The following is a 26,751-nucleotide window of genomic DNA, read 5'->3' as shown; positions in this document are numbered from 1 at the left end:
TCCTCCAACTCTGTCCTCCCTCCCAGGCATCCATCCTGTCCTCCTCCATGGATCTCCCTTTTTCTGCCTTCCCTGTTCTCCTAGTCTCCCCTGCTTTAGTCCCCCTCATCCTGGTTGGTTTGTTTTCTTTGTTTTGCCCTCCTGGCTTGGTGTTCAGGATTCCTGTCCTAGTCCATGATCTCCGGCCCTCCCCTGTCAATCTGTCTCTGGTCTCCTTGTCTGTCAGCCCCCCACTGTTACTAGTGTGGGGGGGGATCTCACCTTCCCTCCAGTCCCAGGACTCCCTGGGCACCTGCCTTCAGAGCTCTCCTCCCTTTGGAGAACTCTCAGCTCAGACTCCTCCTTTGCCCCTCCCCCCTGCCCTGCTCACCTTTAATTGAGATGCTAATGAGGCTTCTGTCGCTTCCATCCCAGCCTGGCGGGCGGGCTCCCCTGCACCTGTCAGGTGAGGGGGAGGAGAGGATCGCCTGCCAGATTCAACTGGAAAGGAACCAGTCCCAGTCCAGCCACAACCCGGGAGCTGGGAGTAGGAGGCGGTTCAGACCTCCTGGAGGCCTTCAGTCCCTGGGACAGAGAGGGAGTCGGGACACGGCCCAAGGCCAGGGCCAGAGACACAGCAGAGAGCCCACCAGGACTGAGAGGGGCAAGGCGGGGAGGAAGAGGAAGAGAGGCAGGACCAGAGAGCCTGGCACACAGACAGGAGACAGGCAAGGAAGAAGAGAGCTGAGAAAGAGACCCAAAGAGAAGCAGAAAGAAGAGAGAGCGAGCGAGCCAGCACTGGGACACAGAAGTCCTACAGGAGGGACTAAAGATAGGGCGGACTGACAGCTGAGGAGACAGAAAGGGAGGTGCAGGGACAGAATCCCGAAGGGTAGCTTCCCAGGGAAGCCCAGCCGCAGTTCTTCTGGCCCGGACTCCCGCAGGTCAGCCGGCTCCTGCCTGGGAAGGTGGAGGGAGGGAGGGAGGGGCGGAGAAGAGGGGGCTCAGGGCGGGATGTGGGCCTGGCCAGGAGCAGCCTCACTCTGGGTCAAGGTGATGATGGGGGAGGCACGAGGGCCCAGAACTCGGCAATGACCCCCGGCCCTCCATGACCCCCCCCCCCCCCCCGCCCAGGCTCATGAAAGGAGAGCAGCGGGAGGAGCAGGGGCTGGGCCCCGAACCCGCGGCGCCCCCGCAGCCCACGGAGGAGGAGGAGGCCCTGATCGAGTTCTACCGCTCCTACCGAGACCTCTTCCAGTCCTTCTGCACCACCACCACCATCCATGGCGCCATCCGCCTGGTGTGCTCCCAGCACAACCGCATGAAGACGGCCTTCTGGGCCGTGCTGTGGCTCTGCGCCTTCGGCATGATGTACTGGCAGTTCGGCCAGCTCTTCGGGGAGTACTTCAGCTACCCCGTCAGCCTCAACATCAACCTCAACTCCGACAAGCTCGTCTTCCCCGCCGTCACCATCTGCAACCTCAATCCCTACAGGTCAGTCCAGCCCTCGGATCCCTCCGCCGCGTCCCGGGCGCCGGGAAGGGGGGGTTCACAGGGGCCAGAGGCCGACCCGCAGACCCAGCGGTAGCAGGTGGTACTCCTGCGCCCAGGTAGACCGCCCTTGGGGCAGGAGAGGGACTCCCCGACTTGATGGGCTGGCGGCTCTGACCCGCGGGGCCGTCCGAGCGCCCGCGGCTTATTCACGGTGCGGTTGTGGGAGCGACAGCGCCCCGCTCTTCACTTGCCTTCTAAGTCCGCGAGTGGGAGGGAGTGCTGATGAGGTGAGATGCGGATAACTCCAAAGGGCCGGGTAGAGATCCTTCCCATCCCTTCCCGGAGCAAGAGGAGGGCGAAGAACAAGGCCTCCTCCACCTGGAGAGAAGAATGTGATGGAGAGGTGAAGCCGTGGCTGGTGCTGCGGGTGGTGGGTGGTGGGTGGTGGGTGGGAGCGGGCAGGGGCTGGGCCCCGGTCTGTTGGTCTTGGCGTAGAAGGGGGAGTTTGTTTCCGGGAAAGCAAGGTGGGGGGTGGCAGCGAAGCGGGCCCAGAGCCCTGAGGCTGGGGATAGAGCTAGAGGAGACCAGGACAGGACAGAAAGCAGCCCCCGGTCCAGCGGTGACCCCTGCCGGGCTGTACGGCTCACCTGCCAGGTGCCTGACTTTGGGTGTGTCCTGCAGTTTTGGGTTTCATCACTACTCTGCCAGCTTTTCTGGAAGCCGGAGGGGATGGTAACCATGGAGAAGAAAGGAGGTCGGGGCTGGGTGTTTATATATGCCTTTTATTTGTATTCATTCACTGGGTTGCGCAGCACCTTTAGGGCACCTGGAGCATGCCCCACACAGTGCTAGGCCCCCTGCAAATGGGATCATTCATTCATTCATTCATTCAATCTTCACCGAAGGCCAGGCACTTCTCTAGGTTCTGGGGACCGGAAGATAGAGTAAGACGGAAGAGACAGGCAGCACAAATAAAAGCAGGACAAAAAAAAAAAAAAAAAAAACAAACCACAAAAAACCCCAAAAACCAGAACAGCAGGACAGTGTGATCAGTCTAATAAAGACTGTGAGAGTCATAGTCTCTGCCTTCAGGGAGTGTAAGATTTATGAGTGCCTGCGGGTGTGACTGCATGAGTGTGTGTGCGATCACGGCTGATGGAGATTGGTCACCTACTAGGGGTGGAGGCCCCCCATGCATTCTATTGTGTCCTAAGGTGTGTCACAGACCAATTAAGGGTTGGGACGTCCTGTGCCACAGAGAAAACACTGCCGTCTATTTCACGGATTGGCCTCCCTATGCCCTCACGGTGAAGGGTGCATTTCCTGAGAAGCTGCTTCGTGCACCCCCCACTGCTAAGTACTCTGCAGCACCCCAGCTCCCCCGGCAGCCCCCCAAAGCAGGGACTGTTATTACCCCTAGTTAACATTGGAGGAAACCGAGGCAAAGACAGACAAGTCACAAGGTCACCGAGATAGTGACCGAGCTGTGACTTACTCTCTGACCCTCTCTCTGATCACAAACCCCTGCCTCCTCTTAATACCCCAGGTGCGGGACATGGAGTAGATGAAGTCTGTAGTCAGATGTTTACATCTCATTTCCTGGCTCTCCTTCCCCTCCTCCCACCCCTGCTCAGCCTCATTTTTCTTCCTTGGTGCCCATGGGCTTTTGCTCCCCTTCTTCTTGACCCTCTGCTGCTTCCCTGCCCTGATCTTTCCCCCACTTACTCCCCTTCACCCCCTTGGGCCATGGTGGAGAGGTGGGACCCTGGACCGCTCTGAGCCAGCAGGGAGTTGGGAAGGCAGGCAGGTGGGAGGGACAACAGGCTGGGTAGTAGGTTCTTCATAAATATTTGTGCCTGGAAGACACAGGTGGGAGATGGAGAGGACCGGGCTCCATCTGTTGAGGCCTGCAAATTACCTAAGGTTCTGCAGGGGCCAGGTCATGGGCAGGCCAGGAAAAAGCCCCAGGAGCCAGACCAGAGCGGCAGGCTGGGAAGCAGGTGTCTGCACAGAAAGAATCTCTCCTCCGTGAGATTCCGTGCCTCTCTCACCAGGCAACTGGTGGCCACAGGGCTTAGCAGAGAGAGTGCACCCAGGATGGGAGGGGAGCCAGGGAAGGCCCCCGAGCATGGGGAACAATGTTGAACACTTGCTACATGCTCATCCCTGCACTGGGTGCTTTATTTATTTTTTTCTTTTTTTCATGTTTTAGAGTTTTGTTTTGTTTTTTAATTTGAGAGAGAGACCGAGATATCGAGAGACAGCATGAGAGGTGAGGAGAGGGAGAGGTCTTGGGATTGGTCTGTGACACACCTTAGGACACAATAGAAAGAGCTCACAAGCAGGGGGAGGGGCAAAGAGGGAGGGAGAAGCAGGCTCCCCGCCCAGCAGGGAGCCCTGTGCCTACGTGGGGCTCCATCCCAGAACCCTGGGAGCATGACCTGAGCCAAAAGCAGACACTTAACCGACTGAGCCCCCCAGGCGCCCCCGTGCTGGGTGCTTTATAAGCACTATCTCACTTAATCTTGGCAAGTCCATGGTTAAGAAATTATTATTATTTCCATTTGGAAATGGAGGTGAAATAATTTGAGCAAGGTCACACAGCAAATAATAAATAACAACAATGATAGCTAACTCTTCAGGGCACCTGGGTGGCTCAGTTGGTTGGGCGTCTGCCTTCGGCTCAGGTCATGATCTCAGGGTCCTGGGATCGAGCCCCGCGTGGGGCTTCCTGCTCGCATTGGGCTCCCTGCCTGGGCGGGGAGCCTGCTTCTCCCTCCCTCTTTGCCCCTCCCCCTGCTTGTGAGCTCTTTCTCTCTCAAATAAATAAATAAAATCTTAAAAAAAAATAATAGCTAACACTTCTATAGTACTTAATGTGCCAGATATAAGTTTACATTTTATATGAAATTATTTAATTCTCACAAAAGACTTCTGAAGTAAGTACTAGTATTAGTCCTGTGTTATATATGAGGATATCGAGGCCCAGAGAGGTTAAGTAACCTGGCCAAGTTCACACAGGTGAATAATCACCCTGCCACCCCCACCCACCCCACCTAGCAGCCAGTGCATCTCAGGTTACAGCTGAGTCACAAACCAAGTGTGTTTGATTTCAAAGCTCTTTCTCCCTCTGCACTTTAAGGAGGGGCTGGGTGAAGCACCACAGGGTTTTGGGCTGCTGGTGGGGGCCCATGGGGAAGAGGAGGAATAAGATGAGGGGTACTCGGGGCGCCTGGGCGGCTCAGTCGGTTAAGCATCTGTCTTTGGCTCAGGTCATGATTCCGGGGTCTTGGGATCGAGCCCCACATCAGGCTCCTTGCTCAGTGGGGAGCCTGCTTCTCCCTCTGCCTTTGTCCCCCCCCATTTCAAATAAATAAATAAAATCTTAAAAAAAAAGATGAGGGGTACTCATCAGGAATACTCAGCAGGAGAGAGGGATCCAGGGCACTTGGCTCCTGTTCCAGGAGAGAGGCAGGGGTGGGTGGACAGGTTAATGCAGCTGGCTGGGCGGTGACCCAAGCGTGACTCATGGCTGCTGGTCAGGGCCAGGTATAGGAGATGGGCCCGACGAGTGATTCCTACAGGCAAGCAGCAGGGAGGAGGCGGAGACCAGTGGACAGGACAGAAGAGCTGGTGAGATAACAGGAATGAGGCAAAGTCAGAGCAGGGACGCAGCAGGATGCCCACGGCCAGCAGAGGCGGAGCGGTCCTGGGCGGCTTTGTCATTTCTGGGCGAGGGGGCAAGGGCTGAAGACCTTCCATACTAAGCAAGGAAGCACTAAGAATCCAGTGGGAAGCGTCAGCCAGCGCAGTCCCTTTCTTTCTGGTCAAACAAAGGGCTTTTTTGACCCAAGAGAGAGAGCCAGTCATATCCACATCGAGGGAAAACAGAGCCGGAGAACGTATTTTTCGTCTCGTCCCGGGAGGGACTGAGGCTGGACCTAAGGAAGAGCTTGAGATTCTCAGACAACAAAAGAGGTCATGGAACCCTTTCCCAAGATGGACAAGCAGAGGCACGGCACAGGGGTGGGATGAGGAGAGGGGCAACTCCCCAAAGAGAGACGCTGTGGGGAGGGAGGGCTCTGAGTTGGGCCTTCTAGTCCTAACCCTGCAAGGTGGCAGGCTTGGCAGGGTCGAGAGCCCAGACTCTTAGAACTGCCCTCCTTGGCCCCCAGGGCTGGGCTCCTTCTCGTTTCAGGACCCTCCCCACTTCTGTAGCAGCTGTCCTTAGAAAATTCTTCCTTAGGGGCACCTGGGTGGCTCAGCTGGTTGAGCGTCTGCCTTCGGCTCAGGTCACGATCTCGGGGTCCTGGGATCAAGCCCCGTGTTGGGCTCCAGGATGGGCATGGAGCCTTCGTTTGGTTCTTCAAAAAGAACCAAACGTCTTCCTTAGATAGAGCTGCAGTTGGCCTCTTTAAAACGTCTAGCGTCTCTTCCTGGTTCTGTCTCTTGGAAGGAACCGTAGACACCTTCTCCTTCTTCACCCACTGACTCGGACAGCAGCACCGGCCATGCAGCTTGCAAAATCCACGATCAATGCTGATCCTCCTCCTGAGCTTGTTAGATAAGGAAGGAGATTCCTCCCCCGAGTCAGATGGGAAACCGAGGCTCTGAGACCCTACAGGCTTTGCAAAGGTCGCCCGGCTGTTAGGCGGAGGGGCCAGCATTGGAATCTGCTCTTAGGCTCTACTTTTTTAAGCCCGTAGAGTTACATGGTGGGTAAGAGGCAGGCAGTGCCCCCATGTCTCCGTGGCCTGCTCTTCCCCACCAACAGTAGCGATAATAAGACAATAGCAGGAGCTGCACAGTGCCTCCTCTGCTGGGTGTTTTTCTCGGGACTTTTCATGTATTAACTCTCATTTACTTCCCGTAACAACCGGATGCCACATTTAGTCCCATTTTACAGGTGGTGAAGCAGAGGCACAGAGGATAAGCTGCTCCAAGGCAAACCATCTAAACAGTGGGCAAGGCTCAGACATCCGCCTGCAGAGCCTGTTAGAACTTAGTTCCTTAGTTCCTTGGATGAAATGGTTTCTAGAGCTTTCACCCCCCAGGCTGTCCCTCCTCCGAACAAGCATTAGTTTGTGAACATCTATTGCTCTTAAAATGTTGCGGCCAGAACTGAATTGAACATGCAATCTGAGAGCTCAGAACTGACTCTAGAGGGGCTGACTCTGTCTTCAGGAGTTGCTCACAGCTGAGGGGCTGCTCCAGGGCACCTGCCCATGAACACAGCGTGGTGAAGGCTGAGCTCCCAGAGGCCGTGTGTGTGTGTGTGTGTGTGTGTGTGTCTTGAAGGGTTCCCCTGGGAGGCAGATTGGAAGCGCTGAGATGTGGAGAAGAATGGGGCTGAGGAAGGGGCCAAAGAAAGGGAAGTCAAAGTTTCTAGGTGGTCCCTGGAGGAGGAAGGGAGGGGAGTAGGTCCCCAGATGCACACTGGCTAGAGAGGAAGCTGGTGAGTTTCCAGTGCCCATCCTGCCTAGTGCTGGCTGAGAATGCTCTCTGAGGGTCCTCCTGGGGGGTGGGACAAAGGTCTGGGCAAATCCAATGTCCAGTGAGAAGGGCTCTCCTGTGTGAGGAGGCCATCGAGGGGCAAGGGGGAGGGAGGAGATGCACACCGGAAGGCGGCCGGGGTCTCAGCCCCTAAGTCCCTCAGTCTCCCTGCTTCTGCTAGTCTGCCCTGGGCAGGAGAAGAGGGACCAGAGGGGAGATGGCCAGCTGCAGGGAAAGGAGGTTTTGCTGCCCATTCTCAAGTGCTTCTGAGCCCAGAGGCAGAAGTAGTGGGAAAAGCAGGGACCATGAAGTCGGCCAGAGCCTGGGCTCAAATCTTGGCTCTGGGACTTCCTTGCTGAGTGGCCCTGGAGAAGCTGCCCAGGTGATGGATGGTCCTCAGTTTCCTCAGCTGTCAAAGGGAGATAGTAATGCCTGCCTGACTGAATTCTGTGAGGGTGTGCCCACCCTCCAGTGTAGGGCTGTCCGGCAGAGCAGATGGGGGAGCGGTGACTGGGTAGGAGGTCAAGGTTCGAAGGCTGGACTGTCTTGCTAAAGCCCCATGTTTGCATTCTTAACTCCCTCCCCTGCCCTGCTCTCCTCTTGCCAGCACCCTCCTGCTTGCAGGATAAGATCTGATGTCATTAGTGGGTTTTACTCAGTGTCACTTCTCTTGGTTCTAGGTGTCAGCTGAAGGGGAGGGAGATTTGTTTTCTGAAGGGGTGATATGGGAATGCGTCTCTCCCCCCCAAAAAAGGAGAGAAGACCTTGAAGAGGGAGTGTTTTGTATGGAGCCTGGCCTCTTCTGGGGGTGGAGGGTGGGGTCTCATCAGAGGCCTCTCTGGAAGGGGCAGGAAGGAGCTGACTGGGGGGGTGGGCTGAGGGGAGAACTGGCATAGGGACAGCCTGGGGCTCCGTGGGGAGGAGCAATGTGGCTAGAGAAGGTGATAGACCACTCTGAGTCGATGATGAGGGTGAGGGGGGTGTACAAGGCAGAAGAGGGGCACAGAGGAACTTGAGACAGCTTATGGGGATGTGGAAAGGGAATGCTCAGCCAGAGATGTGGTGGCCTATGTGAAAATAACTCCAGCCAAGGTTGGGGGACCTGGATTCTTCCTATGTGACCAGGAGAAAGACGGTTGCGTTTCCCGGGCTTCAGGCTCCTGCCCGTGTCTTCCTGATATTCAGTGGCTTCTTTATTTTGTGTCACTGAATGTTTTCTTAACTCCCTGAGAGCTTCACGTCATATGCAGATCTAGTGCTATGCCCATTTTACAGGTGGGGAAACTGAGGCTGGATTCCGAAAGGTTGAATTACTTACCAACATTACCCTGCTGAAGTGTGTGGCCGGAACACCAGGACCCACATCTGGTCAATTCTGGCTCCGGTGCTCCTTCTGGGGCAGCTTGCCAACCTCCTCAACTAGCCAGAGCCGGCAGGGACAGAGAGGAGGACAGTGTGGTGGATAGAGCGCTTTCTGACCCGGTTCCTGGCTGGGTGACCTTGAACAAGCCACCTCCCTCAGGTTTTTCACCTGTAAAAAGGAATGACAATAGTATTAGCTGACATGGCCAATAGTTTATTTAATGTACTCTTCAGTGTAATTCAGCAATGTCCATTCTAATACCACAGTGCCTGGCTCAGAGTAAGTGCTCAATAAAGATTAGCCATTTCTGCCATCGTTTATAATTACCAATCACAAGCAAGTCTCTGGGAGTGTCAAACACACACCTCTGACCTGAGCTACATTTTCTGAGGAGAGGAGGGGCAGCTGGAGTTGATGCCTGGGGCCCAGCCAGCTAGACTTTATGAAGGAGAGAGAAACCGAGCCAAGTGGAGGAGGTAGTGAGGATATGGCCTAGAGACTGGTTAGGGCCCCTGGGGTTCTTGTAAAACAATCTTGTTTGGGCCCCACCCTTTCCCACGAAACCCGGATCTCTGGCGGTGCCCCTGACACACAGGTTTTTGACTTTTTCCCTTCCCTTCCCTTCCCTTCCTTTCCCCTTCCCTCCCTCCCTCCTTCCCTCCCTCCCTTCCTCCCTTCCTTCCTTCCTTCCTCTTATTATTACTTTTTTTTAGAGACAGAAAGAGAAAGTGTGAGTGAGGGGAGGGGCAGAGGAAGAGGAAGAGAGAGAATCTTAAGCAGGCTCCATGCCTAGCGAGGAGCCCGATGCAGGGCTCAATTTCACCGCCCCTTGACTTTTTCTTTATTTTTTTATTATTTATTTATTTATTTATTTAAGTATTTTATTTATTTATTTGACAGAGAGTGAGAGAGCACAAGCAGGGGAAGCAGCAGGCAGAGGGAGAGGGAGAAGCAGGCTCCCCACTGAACAGAGAGCCCGATGCGGGGTTCAATCCCAGGACCCTGGGATCATGACCTGAGCTGAAGGCAGCCGCTTAATGACTCAGCCACCCAGGCGCTCCATTGACTTTTTCTTTAATTGAGGTATAATTGGGCGCGTGGGTGGCTCAGTCGGGTCAGCGTCTGCCTTGGGCTCAGGTCATGATCCCAGAGTCCTCGGATCAAGTCCCACGGTGGGCTCCCTGCTCAGCAGGGAGTCTGCTTCTCCCTCTCCCTCTGCCCCTCCTCCTGCTCCTTCTCTCTCTCTCTCTCACCTACTCTCTCTCTCAAATAAATAAAATAAATAAAAAATAATTGAGGTATAATTGATATACAATAACATGCACAAATCTTAAGTCCTCACTGAGGTTTGACAATCAAGATCCTGAACATTTCCATTACCTGGTGGCCATCTGAAGTCCATTCCTCTCCCTCTCCCATGGTCATTCTCTGACTTCTATCACCATCAATTAGTTTGACACAATGTGACTTTGGGTTTTTTTGCGTGTGTCTGGCTCAACTTACTGATTTTACTGACCTTAATGTTTCTGAAATTCTCCCATTCTTTTTGCCTGTATCAGCCTCCTTTTATTGCTGAGTGGTATTGATGGACATTTGGGTTGTTTTCAAGCTTTTTGGCTATTATGAATAAAACTGCTATGAACATTCACATACAAGTCTTTATGTTTTCATTGTGCTTGAATAAATAGCTAGGAGTGGAATCTGGTAAAATATCCGGAAGTGAAATTGCTGAGTCATCAGGTAGATGTGTGTTTAACTTTGGTAGTCGAGGGCTACCAAACGGCCCTCGACTGTGCCATTTTAGACTCCCACCAGCTGCAACTCCAGCTGCTCTCCATTCCCACCAGCATTTGACATTGTCAGTCTTTTAGGCGCCCAATTATACCTTAGGTTTAGGCTTTTTTTTTTTTTTTAAGTAGGCTCCACGCTGGGTGTGGAGCCCAATGCAGGGCTTTAACTCAGGACCTGAGAGCAAGACCTGAGCTGAAATCAAGAGTCAGATGATTAACTGACTGAGCCACCCAGGCACTAGGTTTAGCCTTCCTAATGGATGTTAAATGGTACCTCCTCCTCCTCCTTTTTTTTTTTAGAAGTTTGCCTTTCTTAAAATTTGTATTTTTTGTTGAAGTATAGTTGACGAACAATATTTTCTCAGTTTCAGGTGTATACCATAGTGAATCAATCATTATGGCTTTAATTTGCATTTCCCTGAGGACTAATTATGTTGAACACTTTTCATGTGTTTAGTGACTGTATATGTTTTGGTGCATTTTTACTTTATTATTTTTGTTTTGTTTTGGGTTCATTTAAAAACAATTTGCCTCTTTATTGCTGATTTGTAAGAGGTCTTTATATTGCAGGATAAATTCTTCCTAAGGTATTTTTTATTTTATTTTATTTAAATTCAATTAATTAACATGTCATGTATTATTAGTTTCAGAGGTAGAGTTTAGTGATTCATCAGTTGCTTCCTTAGATGTTTTTTTTCCGAAAAACGTTTGCCTACCTCAAGGTCATGAAGGTATCTCCGATGTTTCCTTCTAGAATATTTCTGGTTCTGAATTTTATGTTTAGGTCTGTGATCCAACCTGACTTAATTTTTGTGTATAAACTGAGGTAGAGTTTGAGTTTCCTTTTTTTTTCTTCTCAATACAGCATACAGCTGTTCCAGCACCATCTGTTTGAAAAAATTATTTCCCCCATTGAATTGAATTGGTGTTTTGGTCAAAACTCGGTTGACCGTATACATGTGAGTTTGGTCTGTCCTTACATAAGCACTACATTGTTTTGCTAACTGTGGCTTCCCTATAAGTTTGAAGTCAGATAAAGTACTCCAACTTCGCTCTTTTCCAAAATTGTCTGAGGGGTGCCTGGCTGGCTCAGAAGAGTGTGTGACTCTTGAGTTCAGGGTTCTGAGTTCGAGCCCCATGTTGGGTGTAGAGATTACTTAAAAATAAATAAATAAACTTAAAAACAAAATTGTTTGGGCCACTCTACATTCTTTCCATTTCCACATACGCCTTAGAATCAGCCTGTCCGTTTCTTCAGAATGTCTGCTGAAATGTTGTTAGGGATTGTGCTGAACCTCAAGACCAATTTGGGAGACACCTTAACTATACAGAGTTTCTGACCCATGAACTCATGTAATTCTCCATTTGTTTTGGCCTTTGAGTTCTCTCGGCATGATTTTCAGGATAGAGCTCTTGCCTATCTTTCATTAAATTTATTCCTGGTATTTGATGTTGTTTATGTTATTTAATATGGTTTTGTTTTGTGATTTCATTTTTCCATCTTTTTGTTGCTAATATGTAGAAATACAATTAATTTTTGTACATTGGTTTTGTATCCTACAACCTTGTTGAATTTATTAGTTCTAGGTTGTGTGTATTTTGTTTTGGTAGATTCTAGCCCTAAGGCACTGCTACTATGGACTTTCATGATGGAGATGGTAATAGGGCCTGTACTGAGAAGGAATGTGATGATTTATACTGGACAGTGTTTAACTTCTGGTGTTGGGCCCCACCCATCACTCATTAAAACTGAGTCTTTGATGGGAGGGGCCGTGTGCGGCATCTGTACTTTTAAAGTTCCTGGGGAGATTCTAGAAGTGCAGTTAAGCACCCCTAATTTAGAAGGTGCCGGGTGGCAGACGGGCCCAAAGGCCCCGACCCGCACAGCGCGGTCCGAGCGAGCGTGTGGGCGCAGGACGAGGCCACACCCTCTCCCGCTTCGGCAAAGGGCAGACGAGTTCCGGGTTCCCATCGCGGCCAGGGCGAGTGGGAGGAGAGCGCCCCACAGCCAGGCGCCTCCCGCCTCTCCCTTCTGATAAACAGGCCGTAATAAATGCCGTCACCGCAGGGGCTCACGGTCGCCTCCACTGCCCCCGCGGAACACCTTGTCTACACCCCCACGTCCCCCGTCCTCCGAGAGAGCCCTGGAGCCACCAGAGCTATTCCCCGCAGGCTTCTCCTTGATGAACCGACCTCACCGGTTTCGGACGAGGAAACTGAGGCCCGCAGGGGCCAGGCACTCGCGCGAGGCCGTCCCCCAGTCCGACCCTCCTCCCATCGCCCCTTCTAGGTACACGCAAATTAAAGAGGAGCTGGAGGAGCTGGACCGCATCACAGAGCAGACGCTCTACGACCTGTACAAATACAACTCCTCCAACACCCTGGGGGCCCACCCCCGCGGTCGCCGCGACCTCTGGGAGACCTGGCCGCACCCCCTGCAGCGCCTGGCGGTCCCGGCCCCGCCCTCCCGGGCCCGCGCAGCCCGCAGCACCGCCTCCATTGTGCGGGACAACAACCCCCAAGTGAACTGGAAGGACTGGAAGATCGGCTTCCAGCTGGTAAGGCCCCGCCCCCGGAGGCCCCGCCCCGCCCCCGGAGGCCCCGCCCCGCCCCGGCGCCCCGGCCCCCGGGTTCCGCCGGCGCCCTGGACTGGGCTGCCTTTCCGGACCCCGCCTCTGTTGCCTAGCGACGGGAGGCGGGACCTCGCCGGCCCGCTGGCAAAATACATTAATTGAATAACTATCATCTCTCTGCCGGCTTGTGGGGTCTCCTCGCCCCGGCCTCCGTTGGGAGCGTTCCAGCGGCCGGAAGTCAAATCCGTTGTGGAAAAAGCACCTTTCTGAATCGTCAGGCCCCACTGGTGGGACTCAGTTGGGACCCATCAGTAGGGAACTGGGACTCTGCGGGCCTAAGAGAGAATAAGGAGACAGGAAAAAGATTTAAAAAAAGTGTTTTAATAAAAAATAAAATGGAGAATAAGCGGAAGTGGGAGAGTAACACAGGAAGGAAGAGAGACCCCGTTTGGGGACAGTGGACCATACAGCCAGGAGACCTGGGTTCTCGTCCTGGCGCAGTTGCTAGGGCAAACCTCTTGATTCCTCGGTCTTCCCAACAGTAAAATGGGGAGACGAATGCTTGCTCCACCCTCTCGCGGAGACTGTATAAATGACCCACAAGGTGTGCACAGCTCCCGGTCTCCTTGGCCAACCACTCCCTTAAGCCCATGGTTTCCTGGTCCACTGTCCTCCGGGCTTCAGCTTCTGTCTGCCTTCTGTTCTTCCCCACTCCTGGCTCCCCACCCCTGTCTAGCAGTCCTCGGGACCCCAGACCACTCATCCTTTGACCTCAGCCTCCCCTGCAGCCTGGACCCTGCTGCTGGCCCTCTGACACCCTGTGGTCTCTGTGTCTAGTGCAACCAGAACAAATCGGACTGCTTTTACCAGACTTACTCGTCAGGGGTGGATGCAGTGAGGGAGTGGTACCGCTTCCACTACATCAACATTCTCTCGCGCCTGGGGGACACTTCTCCGTCCCCGGGGGAGGACATGCTGGACAACTTCATCTTCGCCTGCCGCTTCAACCAGGCCCCCTGCAATCAGGCGTGAGTCCCTCCTGCCTGGCTCCCTGCTCCCCACAGGGTCTCCTTCCCCGAGGCCCATCTGAGGCTCATGTGGGCAGCGCCCAGGAAATGCTCAGGTGCAGGGAGGAGAGGGAAGCGCCTCAGGTCCACACCTCTGTCCCGTGGATTATCCTGCAGGGCTTCTGCCGCTCTCGCTGCCTGCGGGGCTGGGTGTGAGTCAGACAGCTGAATATGGATGCCCTGGGAAGGCTGGAGTTGAGCCCTGGCTCTGAGACTCCAATGGCTGGAAGTATGCTTCTCCATCTTTCTAAGGCCTCTTTGTCACTAGCCCCAAACTTAAGAGTGCCTGGGAGGTCATCTTCTTGGAGAAGGTGGACAGTAATGGTTTGGTGGAAATAGCATGGATTGAATGAGGGAGCGAACCTGGGTCCCTGCTGTGGCTCTGTAACTTCCCAGCCAGGTGACTCTAGGCATTTCACATCACTCTGCAGAGCCCGTTTCTTTGTAAAATGGGGGGTGGGGGGTGGGAAATGAGATCCATTCAGTGTTCATCCAACAAATACTGTTTACTATCTGGGCTGTGTGCCAGTCACTGTTTTAGGAATTTGGGATATACCGAATGGGAAAAATAATATAATCTTTGGCCTTTTGGCACTTTTTTTTCAAGCGATGAGGATGTTGATTATACCCATCTCCAAGTTCATGAGATAAATGTGAGGGCATTTTGTAAACCGCAGGGAGAAATGGGTCTCATTGCTCTTGAACTCCAACAGGTGAATGTGGCTTGCCCTAGGCCGCCAGGCCAGCCCTAGCTAAGGATCCTTCCCACTCCCCTGCACTGCCCGCCAGGCATTCCCTCTGCCAGAACTTGTCATTATGTCCTTGCAAAGAGGTCATGGCAGGTGGCAGCCTCTGGCCTCTCCTACTCCCGCCTTCCCCTCCTCCTGCTGCTGCTTGATCTTCACGTTTTCAGGTGCCATCTCGCTGTCTCTGCCAGGCTGAGGAAGGGTGCTGAGGGGCCCTTCCTTCTCATGTTGCTGCAATGCACTGCTTCTCATGTCACCTGCTTCTGCCCCCACCCTCACCTGGCACACACACTCTGGCCAGTGCAAGATTCTGTTCCTGTTTCTCGTCCTCATGTTTGTTGGAAGACAGGTGCTACCTGCTGGGAGGCTTACACCTGCCACCTAAATGTCACCTTCCCAATGGTCCTCTCACTGTGCCAGCCCCGTGCTTACCTCCCCATCAGCGGCAAGTCCAGAGTTCATCTCAGTCTTGACGGTTAGGTCACTTCCTTAGCTCAGAGCCTCATCATTTCTCACCCAGCTTATCATAATCCCCTCACCTCCCATTGTCTTTCTGACTCCAAATCCTCTCTTTATTCTGTAGCTCTTCCAGTTAGTCCTGCTTAAAATCCTCCACTGTCTCTCATGGCCTCCGGAATCGAATTGAAGCCCCTTATCATGGCTTTCTCCTTCTCTCCATAATCTTTTCTTTAATGCCAGCTTGATCGAGATACAACACACCATAAAATTCATCCTTTAAATGTATACCATTCAGTGATTTTTAGTATAGTCACAGAATTGTGCAAGTACTATCTAATTTAAGAACATTTTCCTCACCCTGAAAAGAAACCCTGCACCTACTAACAGTCACTCTCCCCATTCCCTCCCCTCCTCCAGGCCCTGGAAAGCAGGAATCTACTTTCTGTCTCTATGGATTGCCTATCGTGGGCATTTCATATGCATAGAATCATATTCTATGTGGCCTTTTGTCTCTGGCTTTTTTCACTCAGCACAGTGTTTTCAAGGCCCGTCCATGTTGTAACAGCACTTCATTCTTTTTAATTTTATTTATTTTTTTAAAGATTTTACTCATTTACTTGAGAGAGAGAGAGAGAGCGAGCATGAATGAGGGGTCCGGGGGGGGGGAAGCAGAGGGGGAGGGAGATGCAGGCTCCCCACTGAGCAGGGAGCCTGTCACACCTCTCGATCTCAGGACCTTGAGATCATGACCTGAGCCGAAGGCAGACGCTTAACCGACTGAGCCACCCAGGCGCCCCCTCTACCTTTTTAAAAAAGATTTATTTATTGGGTTGGGTGGCTCAGTCGGTGAAGCGTCTGCCTTCGGCTCAGGTCATGATCTCAGGGTCCTGGGATTGAGCCTCGCATCGGGCTCCCTGCTCCACGGGAAGCCTGCTTCTCCCTCTCTCACTCCCCCTGCTTGTGTTCCCTCTCTTGCTGTGTCTCTCTCTGTCAAATAAATAAATAAATAAATAAAATCTTTAACAACAACAATAACAACAAAAAAGATTTATTTATCTGTTTGAGGGGGAGGGGCAGAAGGAGAGGAGGAGAGAATCTGCAAGCAGACTCCCCACTGAGCAGGGAGCCTGACAACGGGGCTCGATCCCATGACCCATGAGATCACCACCTGAGCCAAAATCAGTTATCCAACTATAGCTGAGTTGGATGCTCAACTGACTGAGCCATGCTCAGGCACCCCAGCACTGTCTGTCAGACCTGTCTGTGCCCTCTCTCCCCTGAGCAGGGCTCCCAGGCCCTTCAGGACTGGCCTCTGTTCACTTCCGGAGCCTCTTCTTCCATCCTCCCTAGCACTTCCCAGGACGGGCACCCGTGTTCCACATCTCTGGGCTTTTGTTCTTTAAGGCCAAAGGAATAGTCCAGATCATCTAGTTCCAGTCTCCTTACTTGATAGATGAGGAGGATAAGCTTAGAGAAAATGACTTGCTCAGGGCCATCCCAGCAGAACCCTGCTCATTCCTGCCCTGGGATCTGACCTCCAGCTCCATGTTCCACCACTGGTCTCACTGTCTCCTCTAACTCTGTTCCCTCCCAGTTCTCCACTTCATTCGTTCAACCACTATTTATTAGCCATCTCCTCTGTCGTCTCTATGCCAGGAACCATGCAGTTAACCCAGAGATGATACAGAGATGAGTGAGGTGTGACCCCTGTCCTCAAGGAGATCACAGTCCAAAGGGGGAACTAAGGTTTAGACATGTGACAAGCTAGGGAAACTGCTAAAGTCTTCATAATGCAACACAGTGACACAAGAGCGCTCACAAGGCCAGTGAGGTCAGGTGGCCTGGAGGGAAGAGACTGGGCTAGAAGGTAGAGGACCTGTTTTGAGTTCCAAGTTTGTCATCACTGTTTGTGTGACCTTGGGCAGCTTCTTGACCTCTCTGAGCCCTGGCTTCCTCTTCTGTGATGTGGGGGTGATGCTCTCCCAGGCTATTGGTTGGAGTGGCTTAGGGAGCGTGGGTAAAGCTCCCAGGGTGTGTTGGCACATAGTAGGTGGTCAGGAAACAAAGGTCACTGGAAGTCCTGCTCTCTCTGACCCCCTACACTTTCCTTTCTGATCCTACTTTCTCTCTCTCCTGGACAGGAATTACTCTCACTTTCACCACCCGATATATGGGAACTGCTACACTTTCAATGGCAAGAACAACTCTAACCTCTGGATGTCTTCCATGCCTGGGATCAAAAATGGTGAGCCACTTCTCATTCCCACCATCCCTGGCCTCTGCCTCAGGGCTTCCCATGGCCCTGCTCACCCGCCTTTACCCACCTCGTGCTCACGTCTTAAGAGATGCTGTGTGCCGCTGGGCCTCCCCACAGCGTGCCTATCTCTATCCTGGAAGGAGTCTTCTCTGTTCTTTGTCCCCCATGGGCACCACAGACTCGATTCCAGGTGTGATAGGAATCCTGTCCCAGTTCTGCCTGCCCACCCCCGAATCCAGCTCAGGGGTTGCCAAATCCCTACGTGAGTCTTCCTGGCCTTCCCCTCCCCTGGAGCATTAGAGACTGGGCAGGTGGGAGAGGGGGTTTCCGTCCCCTACCACTTCTCCAAGACCTCCCCCACTCTGCTCCCTCTGCACCCCCAGGCCTGTCCCTGACGCTGCGCACAGAGCAGAATGACTTCATCCCGCTGCTGTCCACGGTGACTGGGGCCAGGGTAATGGTGCACGGGCAGGATGAGCCTGCCTTCATGGATGACGGCGGCTTTAACTTGCGGCCTGGCGTGGAGACCTCCATCAGCATGAGGAAGGCAAGGGCGCTGCCTGGGAGGCCTGGGAGGAGAGCCGCAGGTTGGAGAGGGCAGGAGAGGTGACTCGACAGCCAGAAGACCGGAGAGGGAGTTCATGTGGGGTGGGTCTGAGGCGGGTGGAGGTCTTCAGGAGCAGAATCAGGAGCGAGGGGCTGGAGAAGTAGGGACCTGAGGAGGGACCATGGGTGGGAGTGCTGAGAAGGGTTCAGGACGTGCCTAGGGTTCCCAGGGCGCTCTGTCCTTGCAAGTAGCACTGGGATGGGCATTGGGGGCCCCTGGGGGCATGTTTTGAAATGGCGAGACAGACCAGAGAGGCTGGCAGGGTAGGAGATATAAACCCTCTGGACTGAGGGAAGACAGAGAATTCAGGAAGGGGCCTGGGCCACTTGCTCTGACCTCTGACCTCTGACCTCTGACTTCATTGTGTTTGTGGGTGCGCAGGAAGCCCTGGACAGACTTGGGGGCAACTATGGTGACTGTACCAAGAATGGCAGCGATGTCCCTGTGGAGAACCTTTATCTTTCCAAGTACACACAGCAGGTGAGACCAGCCTGTTTCTATGGCAACCATCTCCCAGGCCTGCCCTGTTGGTCCGTCGAAAGTTGGAGGGGTGTATGTGTGTGTGAGTTACAGGTGGAAAGAGGGGTGCAGAGAATGGTTTGTCCTTCCCTTCTGGGGCTGTGTGGGGGGAGGGCAGGCCTGAACCCCCTTTCCCGCCACCCCTGTCTCCTCCAGGTGTGTATCCGCTCCTGCTTCCAGGAGAACATGATCAAGGAGTGTGGCTGTGCCTACATCTTCTATCCGCTGCCCAAGAATGCGGAGTTCTGTGACTACAGGAAGCATAATTCCTGGGGTGAGACCACAGGGAGCCCCTGGTCTGCCCCGGGGCCCCAGGGCTTTCTTGGAGCGGAAGCACGTGCTCCCCTCTGGGTCCCTCTGTGACGCTAATTCTCTCTCTCTCTCTCTCTCTCCTGTGTTCCAGCCCTTAGACTCACCTCTCAGTTTCTTCTCACTCTTCCTCTCTCCTCTATCCCTGTTCCTCCCTCCCAGCTTCTCTCTCTGTGTTTTGGCTTCTGTGTGTTTATAGAGAATCGCCCCATTTAAAAATGACTCACAGCGTAAGGAAGGGAAAGCACGTGAGGAAAGTCTTCCTCGCTCGCTCCACGCTCTGCCTGCTGAGGTTCTAGTGCACACCCTGCCTGTAGCTTCCCCGTCTCACTTGCCAGGTGCTGGGCAAGGCACAAGACCGCTCACTGGGTGCGGAAGAAAATACTAGAAGTTACATGTATCTGTCCAATTCCCTAACATCTTCCATTCTATATATGTTTTATAATGTACCTAATGGATCAGTTCTGTAGTAGCAAGTATGGAATTTATAAATCAATACATACAGAGTTACTTATTTAAGATTTTTTAAAAAAGATTTATTTATTTTGGGGGGAGAGAGAGCACATGGGGGGGTGGGGAGGTGCAGAAGGGGCAGGAGAGAGGAACCCAAGCAGACTTTGCGCTGAGTGCAGAGCCTGACACAGGGCTCGATCTCCCAACTCTGAGATCACCACCTGAGCTGAAACCAAGTGTCAGAGGGGTGCCATCCAGGCACCCGAAGTTAAGAATTTTTTACCTACAGGAGGGCATAATCAAAAAAGTTTGGAGAGCACTGAAATCTCCTTTTTATCCTGGTTTAGGAATAGACAAATCCCTGTTCCTTTCTATAACTATAGCTGAGTTATGCTGCATGGAAGCTCTGTTCTAGGAACCTAAGAGGGAAAGAAAATCCCAAAAAGAAACTAGAAAATAGAGGACTGGCAATCCTGGCGCACCTGACCGGTCCTCCCGAGGTCCTCCTCCCCGGGCTCCCCTGGGCCCAGCTCTCCTCCTGCTGGTGGCCATTGCTGGAGGAGATGAGCCTCCACACATGTAAGGGGACGGGGCAGACCCCTCTCTTGGTTCTGTCCCTGTGGATCTTTCTGCCTCCTCCCTTCCCTGGGGGTGCTCCCCACGGATCTCTCCCCTGCCCTGTACTTGGTAGTCCCGGCCTCCTGTTCTCATCTCTCCTGCCTTAGGTCAGAGTGCACCAGAGCTGGAGGGAAACTCCGGGGCCATCTGGCATCACCGGCTCCTTTCTCAGATGAGCAGGCGGAGGCCCAGGGGGAAGATGTGATGTGATGTCCCCCCTCCCATGTGCAGAGCAGGGACTCCCCGCCCACTGCTCCTCGCTGCCCCCAATGATTTCTAAATGGCTGTGAGCTTGAGGATCTGTGAGAGAAAAATAATAATGCTGATTGCTGAGAAGCCAGGAGGATGGGGGAGAGGAACTGGGGGACATGGTCTGCTGTTTCCTAAGGACTCCTGACTCCCCAGAGGAAAGGGCCCAGCTGCCCCCCATGCTTTGCCGTTCCAGACCCCCCTAGTCCTTGCAGACGAAGTGATTTGGGTCAGAAATGGAGGACTTCCAGAACGGGCAACAAAGTAGCAAGAATGACACAATAACCTTACTTAGAACTTGGCAAATAGGGGAGAAGGGGGATCCATAGACTCATCCCCCACCTTTTTAGGTCACAACTTTATTGAGATCATTTCTGTCCCAGGTAATTCACCCATTTAAAGTGCACAATTTGATTTTAGTATAGTTTTAGTTTTCAGTATAATCACGGAGCTGTGTGGCAGCCACAGTCAACTTTAGAACATTTCCACCACTCCCAAAAGAAACTTTTTACCCATTAGCACTCTCTGAGCTCCCCATGTCCTGCACCTGCAGCCCTGGGAACCGCTAATCTACTTTCCGTCTCTACAGATTTGCCTATTCTGGACATTTCATGTGAATGGAATCCTGTGCTATGTGGTCCTTTGTGACTGGCTTCTTGTATTTAGCATAGCATTTTCAAGGGTCATCCACCTTGTGGCATCTATTGGTACTTGGTTCCTTTTCAGGGCTGAATAATATTCCATTGTACAGCTCTGCCTCGTGTTTTTACCCGTTCATCAGTTGACGGACACTTGGGTTGTTTCTATTTCCTGTTTCTCTTTGTGTGTGAACCTATGTTTCAGTTCTCTTGGGTATATACCTAGGAGTGGCGTTTCTGGGTCATCTCGTAACTCCGTGTTCGACATTTTGAGGAACTGCCAGACTCTTTTCCAAAGCAGCTGCACCATTTCACGTTCCCAGCAGCAATGTAGGAAGGTTCTAGTTTCTTCACATCCTCCCCGATACTTATTTATTTTTTTAATGGCCACCCTGGTGGGTGTGAAGTGGCATCTCATTGTGGTTTAAGCTCATATTTTTTACACAGTTGTTCCCAGTTTTCTTTTTGATTTTAGATTTTTGTCCATATCCTACTCATCTTTACATAGATGTGTCCTGGGTTGTTTTTTGGTTTGTTTGTTTGTTTGTTTGTTTTTAAATTTTCCTGACTTAGCCTAATTTCTTAAACACTTTCTCGTGCTACCACTCAGGAGGCATCCCTGTAACGCTACTTGTAATGTGGGTACGCTCCTATCTTGGGAGACCTCTTGGGTCTGGGGTGGAGAAGGTGGAGGTGCCCCAGGAAAATGGGCACCTCTCTGCACCCACAGGTTACTGTTACTATAAGCTTCAGGATGCCTTTTCCTCGGACCGCCTGGGCTGTTTCACCAAGTGCCGGAAGCCATGCAGGTGAGTGTCTCCGTCCCCTGGGGGCACAGGTTGGATCGCTGGCCACTTGGCTGGGGAGAGTCCAGGGTACTTGGCTAAGCCTTTGAGCGGGAAAACCTCACCTCAATCACTGAGTTCCTTTCTCCATCCCCAGTGTGACCGGCTACGAGCTCTCTGCCGGTTATTCACGATGGCCCTCAGTGACATCCCAGGTAAAGTGGGGAAGGGGAGGGATAGGGGATGTGTGTGTGTGTGTGTGTGTAACACTGTGGTCTTCTCTGGGTATGTATATGGATGTGTTTGATGCCACATCCAACCCTATAAGCCTGAAGAGTATGGGGTGACCCCATTGACACCCCCATTCTTTTTCAGGACTGGGTCTTCCAGATGCTATCCCGACAGAACAATTATACCATCAACAACAAAAGGTCAGTCCTACCCTGATCTGGCTGTGGAGAGGAGTCCCTGGGAGGGAAAACCAATCTAGGAAGAGGACGTGATTGGGGGAGGGTGTTTGTGAGGGTCTGAGAAGTTAATCCATTGCCATTTCTTCCTACCCTCTCCTCAACTCCAAAGAAATGGGGTTGCCAAACTCAACATCTTCTTCAAGGAGCTGAAATACAAAACCAATTCTGAGTCTCCCTCTGTCACGGTATGTCCTTATTGAGCCGGCGATTCTCTTGGAGGTCTTAGCGGATGGCTGTCAGGGAAAACAAGGGGTGCCTCTGTGGGGCCACAGGGGTCTGGGCCTTGAAGGGAGGGGAAAAGGAAAGGATGGGAGGGCAAGGGTGAGGTTGAGAAGGTTGGAAGAAGGGGAGCTTGGCTGGGGGATGAAGTCTCTGGGCATGGTGAGAGGGGAGGGTGTGCCAGATGGGTATGACTGGGACAGAAGGAAGGGGTCCAGGGGACCACCAAGAGGCCGAAAGGGGTGGGTGAGGGCCTCGTGGAAGGAGGGATGGGGCTCTTCTTCCACCTCTGCCCTAGTGATCAGTGTGCCCTTTTCCCTTACAGACAGTCACCCTCCTGTCCAACCTGGGCAGCCAGTGGAGCCTGTGGTTCGGCTCCTCGGTGCTGTCTGTGGTAGAGATGGCCGAGCTCATCTTTGACCTCCTGGTCATCACGTTCCTCATGCTGCTCCGGAGGTTCCGAAGCCGATACTGGTCTCCGGGCCGAGGGGGCAGGGGTGCCCAGGAGGTGGCCTCCACTCCGGCTTCCTCCCTCCCCTCCCATTACTGCCCCCGCTCCACATCCCCCTCCCCACCCCCACCAGGCCCTGCCACTTCCCCAGCCTTGACAGCCCCTCCGCCTGCCTATGCCACTCTGGGCCCCTGCCCTTCTCCGTCCAGCTTGGTGCGGACTGACTACTCTGCCTATACTCTGGAGGAGCCCTGAGAGGGAAGGAGCATGTCCCCCCTCCACCCAAGGCAGGCGCTTCCCCTGGTGGGAGGGGACCAGGCTTGGCAGGATGAGAGAAAGTTTGGGGACTTCCTCTCAGAACTGCCCAACTGCCTTTGGTGTGGGGGAGGGAAGCAGGATGGACAAGGGGCTACAGAAATTGCCCAGTGAACAGGGGCCAAGGAACCTGCCTGGAATTGCCCTGTCTTCTGCCCTGTCCCCTCTGGTCCTGCCTCTAGAAGATGCTGATTTCCCTACCCGAGCGCAAACAAGTCCACTTTTCCCTTGGATCAGCCAGGCCAAACTTGGAGCTTCGACAAGGAACCTTCCTAGGAAACCACTGGCGACCGGAAACAAAAACAAGGGCACACAAAGGCATGCACACTTCCTACCCAGAGATGACTGAAGCCAACCCCGGGCCTGGCCACGCTGCTTTCCAGTGACATGTTTGCTCCTCTTCTTGAACTTGAGTGGGGAACCCCACCCAAAAGCCCCCTTTGTTAGTTCTTGGGCAATTCTCCTTCCCAGGGCAGGGGCTGGAGCAGACCGATGTAGTAAAGGCTTGGCCATGCCTAGTTGGCCCCAAGACTCTTCCAGCCTCATCTACCCTGTGCCCCAACAGAGCCATACCCCAATGCCTCTGAGTCCTTCATACCTCTGCATATTGGCCCGAGTTCTTTCCTCAGCCTGGAAGCCTTCCACACCATCTGGAGAATTCCTATGCATCCCTTAGAACCCTATCCTGGCACCACTACTTCTGTGAAGAGTTCTGCTCCTTCTTGTCTTCCCCAGAATTGATCACTTCCCTCTCCCCTGGACTCCCATAGCACGGCATAACATCTGTTGGAGAGTTGATGTTGGCTTATGCTTTCTTGTTCCTTTGTGTCTGCCTCCCCAACTAGACTGTGAGCTCCTTGTGGTCAGGGATGGAATCTTGTTCATTTATGTATCCTCAGAGTCTAGCCCAGTGTCCCTCTTGGAGCAAGTAGGCAGGTGCTCAATAAATGTTTGCTGCATAAGGAATGTCTGGAGAGCTGTACGGGGGCACCATCAAGGGGGTAGGGAGTGGATGCAAGTCCCTGGGTCACTGCCCAAGCTCCTCAGAGGTCCCAGGGTGGGGCGAGGGGCCAGACTTCCATAGCCCTTGGCTTCACTATGGAAGCAACCATTCTTCAGGGGCATTGGCAGAGACAAACTGGACCGCCAGCTCTGCCATGGGCATTGCTGGACATCTGCTAGGTGGCCATCACCACGTTAGGTGGGAGGGCGAAGCCGTGATGCTGCTCCCCTCAGGACACCTACTGGGCAGCGCTTGGGATGACTCACCCTCGTCCACGGTTTGAACTTCCTTTCCCTCCCCAACTTTGCTTACCGTCATCAGTCATCCACCTCTCCAACTGCTAAGTGCAATTGGAGTGACTCTCCTCCCAGTTGCAAGATAACGCCCTCACCTGCCTACCTCCCCAACAACTGCCCAGTAGTTCGTGGGGGCGGGGTGCGGGGGAGGATGAGACTCAGGCCAGTTCCTTCTGGAACCTCAAAGCCTGGTATATTCTTATTCTCTCATCATTGCAGAGAGCAGCGGCAGGAATCCGCCTGCTTTTATTAGAGGAGAAACAGGGATGTGTGAGTGGAACCCCAGTTTTTGGAATGCCGGTTCCTTTCTCCACTCTAGCATCAGACCTGGATCCTGGAAGTTACTCTTCCTCACCATCTTCGAGGACACCTCCCTGCTGCCTTGGTCTTACCCCTCTCAATTACAATCTTCCCTGTCCTGAGGAGCCACGGGAACCTTGGGGAAGGGGGGGGCGGTGAAGGGAGCAGAGAGGTAGAAAAGGTTGTGACCAGGAACTGACGTGAGGACTTCTGACTTCCCTTTCCTAGACTCGAACCAATGAGGGGAAAATGGTGGTGTCACAACAGTCTCCTCGGTCCGAGCCCTCAGGTTCAGCCTGTCCTTGTCTGCTCTCTGGGCCTTGCTTCTTCCGGTCCCCAGCCCCTCTCCTCTGGCTGCAGGACGAAGCTGGCTCTATTGTGGACGAGCTCAATCAGCTCCTCCCCACCCCCCCACCCCTCAACAGCCCACACTGGAGTTTCTCCCGGCCCACTGCATTTCCACCCTGAGCTGTTTATGTCTTATCTATACATACCCTTGGACCCCAGGGTTAGGAGTCAGAATGGATGTCAGAGGAGAAAGGCTTTAGGTTGCCTTCTTTTCCTTATTGAGGAGGTTGGCAGGTGACGTGACTTGCCCAAGCTCCTAATTCTTACAGAACCAGCCAGATCTCCTGCTATGACCCATCCTGTCTCCCTGTGAGACATGGAGTCAGATGACAGGGCTGGGCCTAGAACCCAAGTCACCCAGACTTGGAGTCCAGTGTCCTTTCCATCACTCTGCTGCTGTGTGGGGTGTGTGTGTGTGTGTGACGTGGCAGGGGAGAGGGGGGTCTGTGCTCTTTCTTCTTCATCTGTTGCTCCACAAGCCCTAACAGCCAATTCTGTCATCCCCTAGTTCACCCCTCTCCTATTTCTCCATCTCTGCCATTCCCTCCCTCACCATTATTTCTTCTTCCCCTGGAGGGGTCATGGCCACATTCTCACCTCCTCCATGAGACTAGCCTTTCCTATTCCTACCAGCACCCACCTCTCACCATCTTTTTGAGACAGAATTTTATTGAACAATTTAATACCACATTTTTCAAAATTTAAAGTAAATACACATTTATCCTAAACAATGAAAGAAACTCTCTTTTTGTGTCAGGCTATGTATAATGGCTTTGACAGTTGGCACAGACTATTAAAAATTCCTTGTAACATTAAAAATAGGACATTAAAGTTGTTATTAATTGGGAATACTGTTCATTGTGCAACTCCTAACATTGCTACCACTTACTGAATGCTTAATATATGGTAAACCCTTCTTTTTTCAGAAGCTGGAAAATGGAGTGAAGTCAGCCAGGGGTGGGGGGCATCTGAGCTCCATTTTCACCTACAGAGGCCCTGCCCTTGGGATCAAAGAGGGGAGGCCAGGGAGAGCCAGGGAGGCTGGAGTCCAAGAGGTGGGGTCAGATGGTAGATTCAGGGGAGAAGGGGCCAGAAGCTCTGATTCCAAGTCACAGAGACCTCTTGGGTCTCCCTGCATTTCTAGCAACCTCAGTGGCTGGGGGACCTGAAAGTCATTGTGCCCAGAGGATATGTGGGTGAACGTTGTACCCTTGTTGTGGGACTCATCTGGGATATATCCTGCACAGAGGGGGTGGCCTGAAATACCCAGAGTGTGGTGTTTGACTCAAGGGGACAGATAGAAAAGTGGTAATGTTGTCTATAATAGCAAAACAGGCCCTTGGCCTGAAGTTGGGGCTCAGAGGCTTCAGCTGGCCGTGCAGAGAACATGCCTTGTGTGTCTCCAGGCCTCAGGTTTCTCATCTATACAACAGAGGGCTGTGGTAGATTATGTCTAAGGTCAATTTGGATTTATATATCAGAATATTTGGGAGAGGGGCACTGAGAATGTACTGGTAAAATGTGATCGAGGTATCTATAATTTCCAAAGCATTTTCACAGGTATGATCTCATTTATCCTCATGACATCATTTTCCCCATGTAGGTGGGCCAGGCAATGTTACTCTCACTTAGTAAATGAGGCTTGGTGGAGGCTTTGCCTCAGGTCCCCGATTTTTTGGGGCATAGCTGGGATCAGCAGCTGGGGCCCCCAGCCAGGTAGAGTGGATGAGCACCCGAGTGGGGGGAGGGTGTCAGGGCCCCAGGCAGGACAGAAAACTAGGGTGAGGGTTCACTCTGAGTCTGGGTTGGAGGGATAATTACCCAAGAAAGTAGGAGATCAGGATGTCAGTGGAGAACTCCGGGGCAAGGGAAGAGCTACTAAGGAACACTGAGTACCTGTCATGGGTCAGACCCTCAACCTGTCCTGTCTCAGTAAAACCTTTACAGACC

The 26,751-nt window shown here is 52.8% G+C and overlaps 1 protein-coding gene across 2 annotated transcripts; it reads left to right on the top strand.

Annotated features, from left to right (window-relative positions):
- The first annotated feature begins 801 nt into the window (after positions 1-801).
- SCNN1A (sodium channel epithelial 1 subunit alpha) lies at positions 802-23,803 on the top strand. 2 transcript variants are annotated; one of them, XM_032391044.1, is made up of 13 exons: positions 802-923; positions 1,114-1,473; positions 12,410-12,677; positions 13,530-13,720; positions 17,106-17,209; positions 17,605-17,768; positions 18,210-18,308; positions 18,504-18,621; positions 21,345-21,423; positions 21,557-21,614; positions 21,775-21,830; positions 21,979-22,054; positions 22,414-23,803. In XM_032391044.1, the coding sequence occupies exons 2-13, from the start codon at positions 1,118-1,120 to the stop codon at positions 22,792-22,794; spliced, it is 1,950 nt and encodes a 649-aa protein (XP_032246935.1). In that variant the 5' UTR covers positions 802-923; positions 1,114-1,117; the 3' UTR covers positions 22,795-23,803. The 2 variants fall into 2 exon arrangements, with proteins under 2 accessions (XP_032246935.1, XP_032246936.1); XM_032391045.1 differs by lacking the exons at positions 802-923; positions 1,114-1,473 and adding an exon at positions 1,756-1,876.
- The last annotated feature ends 2,948 nt before the right edge of the window (positions 23,804-26,751 follow it).

The sequence above is a fragment of the Phoca vitulina genome, unplaced genomic scaffold (assembly GCF_004348235.1).
Source record: "Phoca vitulina isolate PV1807 unplaced genomic scaffold, GSC_HSeal_1.0 scaffold59, whole genome shotgun sequence".
NCBI lineage: Eukaryota > Metazoa > Chordata > Mammalia > Carnivora > Phocidae > Phoca > Phoca vitulina.
The sequence above is the reverse complement of the archived record's forward strand: the minus strand, read 5'-3'. Positions and strand labels throughout refer to the sequence as shown.

Excerpts from the sequence above, each read along its gene's own strand:
- SCNN1A (XM_032391044.1), top strand. The coding sequence starts at position 1,118 with ATGAAAGGAGAGCAGCGGGAGGAGCAGGGGCTGGGCCCCGAACCCGCG. Across the intron at positions 12,678-13,529 it reads GGAAGATCGGCTTCCAGCTG|TGCAACCAGAACAAATCGGA; the intron begins GTAAGGCCCCGC and ends CTCTGTGTCTAG. Across the intron at positions 21,831-21,978 it reads TATACCATCAACAACAAAAG|AAATGGGGTTGCCAAACTCA; the intron begins GTCAGTCCTACC and ends TCAACTCCAAAG.